At 44.0% G+C, this 13,285-nt stretch overlaps 1 protein-coding gene across 3 annotated transcripts in view; it reads left to right on the forward strand.

Moving 5' to 3' along the window:
- The window catches only part of Sulf1 (Extracellular sulfatase Sulf1), a 78,110-nt gene that overhangs the window by 42,942 nt on the left and 21,883 nt on the right, over positions 1–13,285 (forward strand). For all 3 annotated transcript variants that reach the window (XM_076618913.1, XM_033347925.2, XM_033347907.2), the window contains exons 2-3: positions 209–525; positions 1,178–1,417. In XM_076618913.1, coding sequence (XP_076475028.1) covers positions 273–525; positions 1,178–1,417 — 493 coding nt within the window. In that variant the 5' untranslated portion in view covers positions 209–272. The remainder of the gene's footprint in view (positions 1–208; positions 526–1,177; positions 1,418–13,285) is intronic.

The following is a 13,285-nucleotide window of genomic DNA, read 5'->3' on the forward strand; positions in this document are numbered from 1 at the left end:
GACTAAGCGATCGTCGTAGTCGATGTTATTTAACGAAAAGAAATTAATTGACAAGCAAAGAATGAAAAGGTTTATCAGGGTATATAGCAACATCGTTGAAGCTTAGAGTACGGTCACTAGACTACACAAAAGACCTATCGACTTGCTATCCAATCAACGTCACAGGCAAAACTGTTCATTAACGTAAGACACGCCCCGCTTGTTACAGCAACAGACCGCCATGATATGACACTCGATTGAGAGGAAGAGCGTGCAACCGACGACCAGCCACCATGAGGAAGTTACTACAGTTTTTGGTGGTGCTATTGTTGGGTGTCAATGCCAGGCGAACGGACGCGAACGCCCCTGTCGATGACGTTTACGGCGGCCAGCGTCGTGGTGGCTCCCTCCACAAGACTAATTACAACAACGGGAACAACAATTACAATTCTCAGTCCAACTCACCCTATCTGCCGTACCAGCAACCCAGAGAAAGGAAGCCGAACATAGTGCTGATTCTGACGGACGACCAGGATGTGGAACTTGGTTAGCTTTGTTTTATTACCACCTTTATCGTTACTTCGTTTCGACTTCTGTCACCTTCACAATCTTTATTTGTTCAGTATAGCCAATTAGCCAATAACGATTTTCTCGCACCTAACCACATAGACATATTCTTATCCATATTTTTCAATCATTCGTAGTCATATTCTGATTACGATACATTCACACATACATTCATACACACATCTTTTCCTGACAGATAGATATTATTTTTATTTTCACCTTCTTAACAATCCGTACTGTACAAAAAACCGTGTAAGAAGGAAGTACTTATTCGTAGATATGAAACTTCCGATGAATAATCGTACCTATATTTTTATGATCGCATTAGATCTATCCAACAGAAATATTCAGCTCAGCCTTCTTTTCTACTCTGCATGGTATGTGTAAACCTTCAAAAACATTTACAAGATTACGCGTGCCCAACAATAACTTTAACAGTCCGCCCGAAAGGATCGTATTAAAGAAAGAAAAAAATGAAATTCAATCACGATCCGACCGGTATTTCTCCGAAAACGTAACCTGCTCCTCATGGAAAAAGAAAGATCCCCCTATCTATCTTTCGATCCTTGCCCGAAGAGTTCTTTTTCGAGGCTCCTTCTGATCGTGTGTTGCGGTTGGTCCAATCCCTCAGGTTCGCTGAACTTCATGCCACGGACCCTAAGGCGAATAAGGGACGAGGGAGCCGAGCTGAGACACGCATACGTGACCACTCCTATGTGTTGTCCAAGCAGGAGCTCCTTGCTGACCGGCCGTTACGTTCACAATCACGAGGTCTTCACGAACAACGACAACTGCAGCAGCCCGCAGTGGCAACGAGATCACGAGCCTCACTCCTTCGCCGCTTACCTGAGCAACGCAGGATATCGTACAGGTGAGTACTCGTCACGATGAACCACCTTAACCGCTTTTCACCCTTCTCGATGACAGAACCTAACCGTGCATGTGGCTCTACCATCTCAGACACGCTGCACCGGTCAGAAAAAGAGTCACGCGATCGGGTTCAGCCGTTGGACGCGTTTCTTAGCCAGGGAATCGACGATACGATCTCGTGCTATCAGCTCGTAGATAATTCAGACGATTGGTAGCTGTCCACGGACGTTTAGTCGTCTAGAGATATCGCAGGGGAATTATTTATCGACCAGTATCCTTCGTTACGTGGCGCGACTTCCTAATGACGTCCAGATACTACATCGAAGTTTAAACGGAGACGTTTAGCGAGGCCGACTAGCGAAGCTGCAAGTGGTACCACGCAGCGGCGAGTTGATTGATCCCTGACACCGCGAAATCAGAGAATCTGGCCACCTTCAATTGAAATGCTTATACTTAGTTCGTCTTGTTCGCTCGTAATTGGAGTCAAGTACGTTCGACACGATAAATCCTCGTTGCATAAGCAATTATCGCAACGGGGCAAGTCTACTCGCTACTGGGACTTTTTCAATTGAGACAGAAGATCGGAAAGCTTCTACTGCACACGTATAAAATGCCATCCACTTCTGCGCGTATAATCGCGGTTATAAAAACACGAATGAAAATAAGAATGCCACGGCAAATCCGCAGCATGGTTACACGTTTTATCTTCTCGACTGGTGGTGATTCTGGTTCCGCGAGGGTAATTATGTACCGAGCGAGACACTCGCAGCCCGTTGCAAGGTAGACGTAACGAATATGGCAACGAATTCCCGTAGAATTTCTCGAGGTTCGATCTCGCCGGGCGAGTTGTTGGTCCGCGTTCGTCGAGTCCGCAATTGTGTGTGCTCCTCCCCTCCTGGTTCGCTATCCAGGCGTATCTTGGCCGGTTGCTGAGAGAGAAAGAGAGAAAGAGAGAAAGGGCCGAAGCCTAGGGAGGGAAACTCTCTACGGGGCCAAAAACGGTTGCAACATGTTCATAGAGCGTTGGATTGCATCGAGAGCGGTCGATCGATCATCGGAGAACAATAATTCAGGAACCGACGGCGGATTGAATGCAGATGAATCGCGACGGTGCATCGATTGTTTGCATTGTTCGCTAGTTACAGCGTCCGGGCTTGTGCGTGGTCCTCATCGACGGCGTCGCGATGATGCGTCCTCGATGGACGAGGAGGAGGCTCGATACAATTACCAATCGGTATCGAGGGTCCAGGGTAGGCGGACTAAAGTCTGGTCGGGATTTTTTTGAAAGGACGCCCGATGATCGGGAACGATCGATTAAACGATGAATCGAACTCTCCACCATACATCTCGCGCTTCTAACCAAGCATGATCTTGAGTTCTATTCGAGGCAGAAATTGAGAGGCCGAAGAATACACCGCCGACACCTAATGTCGTTGGTCTTTTTTGGAGAATTTCACCGAAGGCACGGTCGGGAGTTATCTGGTTCGAATCGTCTGGTAAGGTTTCACGAACAGAGGAGGCTTCTCATCAGCTGCAGCTGTTTACAGACACCTTTTTGCAAGCCTGAAAGCGACCCCGGTGTGCTTTAGCGTCTCGAGATGAATCGATTTCGGGGCAACAACGAGATTTCGACCGGCTGATGGCCGATCGGCTAATCGAGGGAATGCGAGCTTCTCAGCCATCCGCGTCTACCGTGAAATTCTCGTTGATTTATCGGCAGAATTCCAAGGAATTCTAAATCTTGGAACAATAAAATTGCTCCGGTTAGTAATCGTTCGCGTGAAAACGAGTGTCCAGAGATAGTCAGACCGAAGAGATGAAAGTAACGAGATGTAACCGTTCTGAGATAAGCATTTCTAGTTTCCAGAGAGGCAGAGAGGAAGAGTTTAAAACACTGAAGAACACTTGTAATACGAAGGAAGAGGACGTTTGACCTCTCGACGGTAACTGATTAAAGTTTTATCTTTCTAGCCTACTTGGCCGTATACTTATCTCCAAATCTCCCGGAGACTTCCAATTACGCCCGGAATTACTTTACGCTCTTTACCTTTCGCGGATTCATTATAAGAAATTACAGCGGACAGTTACTCGTTTTACGTTCTTAATACTCGATTTAATAACCGATCTACGTACCGAGCGAAAAGCTTTACTTCCAGCGATAAGCAACGCTGAAGGCAATCACCGTCTCCTACCTGTTTCACGTGTTCCATGTTTATTCCTTTCGTTCGTGTTTCCAAACGGTCCGGTCGCCGCAATTCCGTCCTGCTTGTCGAGCCTATTTTGGGAAACATGCAAATTACCTCAAAGAAATATTTCTCCTTGAGTCTCTCTACGAGTGGAATATACATATACATATATATATATATCTTTTTTCGCGCTACCAATCCTCTAAAAATACGTTCCCCTTAAATTATTCCGCGATATATTTGAAAGAAGATGAAATACCGTTATGGAAACAATCTTTTTTCTGACGTGATTCTTTATTAACCCCTTCAGGGCCCGGTATTTTTTAGACTTTGAGAGACACTAGCTTTTGCCAATGATTAATAGCAGCAGCATCTTTTCTGATAGTATCTGTTGTGCGCTAATTTTCTTAAAAATCTTCCCTGAAACTTTTCTCTAGTTTAAACTGACGGGAGCTTAAGACGTGGACTTGTAAAAAGAAAGATTTATAAAACTTGTAAAAATTCGAGGGCTTATCTTCTGCCGCGATACATTGTATCCGTTGTATACTGGTAACAATACAAACAGAAGAAAAATTCACCATTACGTAAATCCACGGAAAGCCACTATCGGCTACTCCAAGCGTCCTTTAAAGGCGTATCGCGTTCACCGAACAGGATCTTATAAATTAGACCAAGCTTTCATCGTATCTCAGCCGGAGTGTGCATAGATCCCGTGAGAGGCTATCTGGTTGGAAGATTATTCGCGAAAGTAGCCCCAACGTGCATTCGAATCCCCTTCGCAAACATAGTCTTGGTCGTCGTCGATCACCGAGGGAGTACACAAGAAAAGAGATCACGACCGGTAAAGGAACGCGAGTGGAGACAAAAATCTTCTCACGATCGTGACAGTTCGACCCTTCGATGGGTAGACAGGCTCCTGTTGGAAGAGCCCTCCAAGGTTTGCTCTCTCGTCTTCCCTTTAACCACGATGAAACGACATCTCTCTCTCCGACGTCCATCCGTGTCTCCCTGTTGTTTCGTCGTCCGTACCTTCTCTACACCAGCTTCTCTCTACGTACGACTATATTCGACGAGGTAGGACGTTGCTCCCTGAAAGCGGCCAGGTTTCTCAGCCTTTAAGCTCCGTCCACATCCGGCACCGGATTGGCGTCCTTCCAAAAATTTCACCACACGTGACGCTGTCCACGATGCCCACTTCCGTAAACTGTGATATCTTCTCTGTTCGAGTAAATTCGAGTAAGATCATCTTGGGACGGCAACGTCCGTTAATTATCGTCGCGCTGTAACTCTGGTGCATTAATTTCGCTCTAGGCAACTGCGTATCGTTCCTATGTTTCCTTCGTAATTTTTTTAATTTTTTCTAGTGGACATGTCACGGAGCTACTTTGATCGTTGTTCTTTGGATATTTCGGAAATACATGGAAAAATTCTAAATATCATACGCTCGTTGGACAACTTCTGTTGATAAACTTTTATCCGAAGGATGTATATAACGAATAGATGGTTGTTCGGAGAGTAAAAAGATTCTAACATGTTCTGTATCGAGAAAAAGCGTGATAATTAATCAATTTGTCGGGACGGCATGATTCTCTTTTAGCCAGACAGCTATCCATCTTCGGTGAAATGAGTTCAAATTACACAGGCATTAAACAATCTGGCCGCGATCCGGTTTGCTCGTGACTGCCGGCTTCTGGTTACCTTTTTCTCTTGTCTCGAAAATTAAGAACCTGTTATTTTCACGGTTATGTCTTCGAATCGTGTGTTGTTTCCTCCTGCGACGTGTCGTGATGAGGGGGAAAAGAAATACGAAAGAAGAAGAAGAAGAAGAAGAAGACGAATTCACCTATAGAGGAGGTCTATTTTCTTAAGATATACGCTCTCGAGGAGATTCTTCCAGGGTGGGATCGCCAACGATCCTAGGAATAATTACGAGCCGTGAACCGCGACGACCGATCGCCGGCACCGAACAGTCACAAAGCGAAAGAGAACTGGTTTCGTTATCGTCGTCTGTTGTATGCATGCGGAGTGTCCCTGACCAGAATACCAGGGCTGGCACACAGACTAGGCGACAAATTTTCTTCGCTATCTTCGCAAGAGGATCTTGTCACGCGCGCATACATTACCCAGGCCTCACCTTTAGGCCGCGTTTGCGACCCCACGTTGTCTAACGGGCGTGAAACTAGACTTGAATTTGCCGATGCTAATTAGGTCCGAGAAACTAGTCCGTGATCGTTCCTCGCGTTGCTCACGAGCGCGGCGTGCATCTTGCGCTGCGATAATACTGAAATACATAGCGAGAAGTTAAGGGCATATAAAACCGTGAAACTGGGAGTATCGGTCGTATGTTCCGTTCCGTCGTGTTACCCGATTCCCTTCTTCGTCTCGAGTCTCAACGATCTCGAAGGTCGAATTGCAACGAAAGCCTCGGGATCATACGAGAAGCACGACCTTCGCTCCTCCTACAATCGATTCCGCGTTTTTATTAAAGTCGTCCTGTTCGCGGCTTTATGCGGCGACAGGAAGTACAAATGCGAAGCGTAGCCAAGGCAACGGTATTGCTTCGATTGTTCGACTTGGGTGCTTCGCGTTGGCAAGTAAAAACAATATGCCGCTAACTATGTGCTTGCGTATTGATCTCGCTGATTGAACGATAAGCGTGGCGTACAGTACAGTACAGGTCGCTCCTCGTTGCGTGGTTTGTTTCCGAGGATGAATGCGATCGAGGAGTTTCTTTTTTTTCGTTAAAAAAGAGTACGCAAGAGAAATTGGTATATCAAGCAAATTCTATTGGAAGTTCGAGAGTTCTGGCTTTTTAGTATGACTTACGTATTTCAGTAGAAACTACCTTCAAAGATACTATGTCTATAAGTCTTTCCCCAGAAAGTTTCTCAATTACTGTTGCGTAGGTGGGTGTTTAAGAGTTTAAGGTCTTAGCTGATCGTACGTCGTAATTTGATTTTTTGCACAATCGTGGCTTATAGATGAACTGGATCCCAAAGCGGAAATAGTATATCTCGTTAATGAGATTAGTTGGACGTAGATTTTGAGATCCTACATGGCCTTGGATGTCCTTGCGGCACGCAGCGGTGAAGTTCTCTTAAAAGTGGCTTTCACCCTGTACGTTAAAAAACCGCTGCATTCCATTCGAAGAAATGAAGCTGACCCTGAGATCGCCTTAATGCCTACGCGTACAGAGCAATCTTGTCCACTGCGCGACATTCTTCTCCGAATTCGAGGACGATCCAAGCCCCAGCAGGTTTTATACGAATTACGTTTAAAATATATCGAAACCATCCACAGACGAGTAAATTAAACGTTAAAGAGGAATGGCGCTTCGAACGTTTTACAGGGTAGTAAAATCAGTTAAGCTTATTTAAAGGAATTGTTTCTGGTGAAGAGCAAACATGGAAAAAGGTTTCGACAGCATCTTTACACAGTGTTTTTTCGCTTTACGTTTCCCTTTGCCGGCTGTCGAGTACGTAACGATAAGGCCACACACGTGCCCAAAACCACGCCAGGTATAGAACAGATTCACTGTTGGATAAACCAAAGCACTCGAATCGAAGTGTTGAAAGTGAGAACGAGCGCGAGAAACATTCGGTGGCGCACCTTACACGAACCTGTTCACTGACATATTCTCACCACAAAATCCAACAGTCATCGAATAAGTTGCATTTCAACCAGTTGACTTGGATGCATGGTACATATTATGTTTCTTAATATGTATCGGTCAGAATGATATTTGCGCCAGACTGAGCAATTTGCCTTGTGATTCGTGAAATTCGACTATGAACGATTTTTAAAAAATTGAATTTTATGGTATCGAAGTATCGCGTGTTTAAGAATTTTTCGCGTACGAACATACGAACGATCTTTTATTCAATGGCTCGATTATGTTGTTTCCATTGAAATAAACTAAATGCGTCGCATAAGCTAGAGTATGTATCTTAATAGGATATCAGATAGATCTTAATGGATCGTGCAGATACTTGGCTCACGGTGATCGACGTCCGGTAGATTTCACCGAGCAGAGATCTACTTTATGCAAATCGAACACGAAGCTACAACCGCCGTGTTATACTTATTAGCCATTCGTGGCACCTGGATCTCGTTCACGGATTCTCGGAAAAGATATCATGCGACCGTACCGTGCGCTCTAGCTCGATTCTCGTTTGCCGTGCAATGAAACGCTTTCCAACGCGAAAAACTATGAATCGTATGTAAGTATACGTTCGGGAAACGAGCTATTTAAAAAGAGTTTCATCAACCGTCACAAGAGGAGAAGTACTCTTGGCATGGTTATTAAGTTTTTCCTCGTTTCTTTGATTGCTTGTAGCTGGCAACGAATTATTATACCGCATTTTACGGCTTCGACGAATTTCTCCTGGTCAAAAGGGTGTATTTTATAATCGTTGTCGTGAAAACATTCCTGATAATTAGCAGAATTATTTTGCATAATAATTTACCAACCAATAATAGTAGCGAGCTGGCAAGTTACAAAGTATAGGCTACAGACCTTTATAATTTCACAGTCCTGACACTGAATAACTTGTAATTTATGCAATTTACTTTTAAGATATTATTTGTTCCCTTGTCAAACTTTTTGCGGACTTTATATTTTATTACGTTGCAAATAATCCTTGAAGATTCATCGGTAAAACATTCAGAAGGTAGTCAAATCGTGATCATTCGGTAATTTTACTATTTCGTACCTTGACTCTCGTACGTGTGCGATGCACGGTATTTCTCAAACATTGACCCGAGTTTTAATCATTTTTGACCATCGATAGAAATATTTTCGTGACTCTTTAACAATTCTTATCAATGGTTGAGCAAGGGCGTCGCGCGGGGTGAATACCAGAGCGGATGTTCCCTTATCTGAGAGTCGTTCTCTACCATATAATTTACGTAGGCTAGCATAGGTGTTCTTAAAACCCAATTTATCGGTATCAGATTTTCGCGCGGGTGTTCAAGGCGCGAGAAAATGGCCATGTGAAGAACACCCGTTCCTTTCTGTTCGATAGAGATCCCCCACGATGTGGTTTGAGAATGGTTATTACGAAACCACGGCCAAATCCAACAATGGTTTTTGCGAAATTGAAGGGGAGTAGGCAGAGAATGCGATAAGGTCTTGTAATATTCGCAAGACTAGAATCATTAACAGTACAATTACAGTTAAAGTATTAAACTATGGTTTATTAACTTCACGAGGACTTGTTCGATTCATAACTAAAAAGAATAGAAAAAAAATCACTTCTAAGATAACTTTTCATGCAGATACAATTTCCAATAGCGAGGAGAAAATTCTTAATCGATGGAACGATACTTTGTTTCGTGGAATTCGCGTTCGATTCGTTCGAGCGTTCGAGATCGTATTTTCACATCGACGCAACGAAGAAACTTCTACCCTCACACGCCAGACCTAAACGGCAATAAAACAAATCCCCTTGTACGTTGTGAGTTCGCACGGTTCCGGCATGTCGTATATGGCAATCGAGTAGGTTATTCCGTGAATCTTGGATACAAGGCTTGCAAAACGGAGGGCATGAGAGGCAGAGGAGAAAGCACGAAACCGCGATGAGTTGGAAAGATGTTGGTAAACGATATATCGCGTTGTTCGACTCGCGTTTCTCGTTCGCTGTCTCATAATTCGCGTGCATTGTACATGCTCGCGGTTCTCTAAGCGTGTTCAAATAATTCTACAAACTTGGACGTCTCGTAAACATCGCGTTTCTCCTAACATCCTATAAAATATCCGATGCAGACATCTTCGATGCGGAAAAGAAATTATGAGGAGTATATTTCAATTCGAATCAAAAGTAGACTAAGGTACGCTTGAACATTTAAAATGTACGCACGTATTAAACGTAACGATGAGAAAATATATCTGGTATACTTTAACTGGAGCAAGAAGAAATATGAAAAACAACAATTTGGCAAATTGCTTAGCTTCGTCATACGGCCTTGCCTTACGTATTCTACCGATTCGAGTAACTCCATCTTACTATAATCCCATTTTAAAGTAATCACGACTCCATAGAATATTTTGAAAGGCAAGCGAAACAGCCTCCGTTCAAAAGATATCCCCGGCGCTATTCGGTGATGTACCATGCAGACGATCACGAAGGAAGGAACCGAACATAGATACAAGCGGAGATGCGCCGGTACCGCACGAAACTCTGGATGGTTCGTGAGAGGTCCTGAAGCGAGGAGCCTAGGCGTTATCGGGATAGCCAGGTCGGTGTTCTTGCTCGACTGTTCATCGTTGACGTAGTCGTTATTCTCCCTGTTCGCCGGAGAATCTCGTGGAATTCATCGAATCTCATCTACATGGATATGTACGCGATGCAACGTTGAAAACGATGAGAGATACCGATGAGGTACTTCGTAGACAGGCAAATATGTCGGATATTAAGAGATACAAAGGCAGCTGGTAGTTAACTTGTAATATTGCTGGAATATTTCGCTGGGAGTTCGTTAAGGAAGTTGAACCGTAAATGGCCTTCGAACCATCCACGTTAATAATACGCGAAGTTCCCGGTTAACCGTGAAGTTCTAACCGTGACTCACGCGTTTTAACTTTGGTAATCGCAACGAGACGTTCGTTCGCCGTACCTCTAGTCTCGCTGCTGGAAAATAGCTGCGTAATAAAAGGGCAGTATCAATAAAGAGAGAAATTTACAATCGGGAGGAAATTTCGAGGTAACCATCGTAGAGAAACTCGGAGTTTTCACACAAGGTACGATGGAAAAGGGATGACCAACCCCATAGCGGTGGTGGTTGTAGTGCGGAAGGGGCACGATTGAGCGTGTGCACACACGATGTGTGGCTCAGGTAGCCTCTAACTCGGGTTCGTGCAGGTGAGATTATCTAAATTTAAATCGCGCCGCGCGGCAGACCAGCGCGGAGGTGCATTGTTCGTGGCTGTGTTGCGGCTCGAGAGGACGCGCCGCCAGTTTTTCGAGTGCTCGCGTGGGACACGAAGGAAAGAGAACACCGATGCTGAAGGGGGAAACGAGGACCGGAGGCCAGACAGAGATAGAAAGAGGATAAGAGAGTGGAGAGAGGAGAGGTAGTCGAAGACGAGCCTGGCTAACACGGGGCACCCACAAGCTCGCCGCAAGATACACGAGGGTCGCACACATCGCGAGCACAAAAGGGCCCCCACGATGCAGGTGCAGCTCTGCGGATCGGTGCATTCATTGGGCTTTTGCGACCCTCTCTACGCCGTCGTCAAAAGGCGTGCGAAGCTGCCTGTGATTGGGTGAAAACGAATGACACCTTAAACCTTAAGCCGCCGGAACCACTGCAGTCTTTTCGAACAAGAGACGTGATTTTCTTCGCGTTTTCCTCTTCTGGGATTTATTCGAATCGCGAAAAAAGGATACGAGACGGGGAAATTTCGCAAGCTCTGGCAACACGTTGCACTATGCTACAACCCTAGTGTAGGTAATTAGACATCCAAATTGTACTGCTTTTAAATAAGTTTTTTATTTTCTAGAAAATGTTACGTGATCATATGATCATGATTGATTGGTTTTATCGTGTTTCATACTACTTTTGTTTGTATCTAAAGTACCTTTCCCATTCTTCGGATATCTAAAATATCGTAACTTCCTTATACACTTGCTGGCATTTCAGTTATTTACATAAGAGTTCCGGATTCCAGTTTATACAGCTTGAGACGATTGATCTTCAGTTTATAGAGGTGGAGCGCTATTCTATGGAGAGCACCCACTCAAATTCCAGGAAATGTCAGGCCTGGAAATACGTAGGAGTTGTCGTGTAGCTGATAATCGCGTTTGCGATGCAGGTGCAGCTGCGCCCGAAAGGTGTTTCTACCCCCGATGGTACAACTTGTTAACGTTTGTTCGCGAATGGATTTTCGAATACAGACTTCTCTTGTGTTCGAACTACCAACGGTCTTCCAGTAGTCTCGTTAAGAAATGAACAATTGAGAATAAACGAGGAACACGGGGCGAAATCGTTTGCTCCGATAATAAGACAAATCGGCCCCCATTATGTACATAATCACAATAACTGCGTAATGACGGTATCAACGCGAGACGAAGGCACAAATGTTATTCAGAAGCATTTTCTCTGATTAATGTTTGGTAAGTGTGGCGCTTATTAAATGCGACAATTCGCGTAATTGCGGTGCCTTCGAATTACCATGAGTTTACTTCACGGCGAAACGATGTTTTAAAGTCTTCCGAGAAATTGCAAATAACAGTTCGACGATGCACCAACGACGTTCACGATACAGTCGAACCTCAATAACTCGAACTCCTACAAGACCAAATTTTTGCTCATTCGCTTTCGTTCTACCGTAAAAATTTTTACAAGGTTGTTAAAATTTATTTTGACCGAAAAATTAGATAAGGAAAAACCTGCACAAAACTGGAAGATTGCAGCTCTTCCCTTAGAATTCGAGTTACCAAGGTTCGGCTATATTTGTCGAGACCTATACACGAGTCAGAAAAGCAAACAGAGTCTGAGAAAGGAACATCCTGACTGGTTTCATGGTTCCTAGAATCAACGATACTTTCAAAGATGCTCGTTCGTCGAATGAACTTCTCGCGTGTACGTCATCTCCTTATTACTCGTAAAAGGATATATTTTTATTGGTCTCGAACCACTGGCTCGGGATCACGAAATTTCCTCGTAATAACTGGTGATTTGTGTATAATATAAAGCTGCTATTTCTTATGTGATACGTTTTTACGGGCCTCGTTAAACTTGGCTCGCGTTGGATACATGCGATGCACCTTTAAATCGTCCGCGGGACGTTTGAAAATCCTAGAAACGGGCCGACACGCGAACGATCCGAGCCAGCTTCAAAGGGGGTTAATACCCTTGGCGCACGAAACAACCGGCCAAAATAATTGGAAGGAGACCCATTAGCGATTTGGTTCATCGCGATGCGCCGAATATAGCCACGTGTAACTTAACCTTGCTAATTCCTGTGCTGTTCGTTAATTCGGCTGTCCCGAACCCGTTGGTCCATTTTCGTGACAGGAGTCCGAAACGATGATGACAATCTTCGCAACCAACCTCCAAATTTCTTCCGATATATCTCACCGGCGCGCCGTTATAGAGCAGCTTTAACATGCTGCTATCGGATTTATGAACTGCATTGCTTGCAGCTAATCAGATTTAACTGGAGCACCAGCGGACGCAGGCTTTTGTACCATGCACTTGGGGATGGGGCTCGCGGCTCTTGTTCATTGAAATTCTTTTGTCATTGCTGAAGTACCACTGCACTGTTGGAGCGCGCTACACGTTTATCGCGGAACGTTTGCTTTTAAAATATCCGATCACCGAGCAACTTTTTACAACTTTTAAAGCGTTCTAAATTACATTATAAAAATAATTGCGTTTGTGAATGATTTGTTATTTGTCAGGTAGGTGTATAAGGTATCATCTTATTTGTTTATAGTATCACAATAATTATTTCAAATAACGTAAAACGATTATTTTATAGGAAAATGATTTTCGATCTTCAGGATCTATGTTAGGTTAGAGAATCTACGTTAAACCTGAAACGTTTGAAACTAATTTCTAGACATTAGAAGTTCGATAACCCTTAATATGTTTCAAAATCTATGTTAACAAACTCGATGATCCGTCTAAGATTTTCAAACGACCTTTACTACCAATAACGCAATCTCTACAGAACCCCA

This window comes from Bombus vancouverensis, chromosome 5, assembly GCF_051014615.1.
Source record: "Bombus vancouverensis nearcticus chromosome 5, iyBomVanc1_principal, whole genome shotgun sequence".
Lineage (NCBI taxonomy): Eukaryota > Metazoa > Arthropoda > Insecta > Hymenoptera > Apidae > Bombus > Bombus vancouverensis.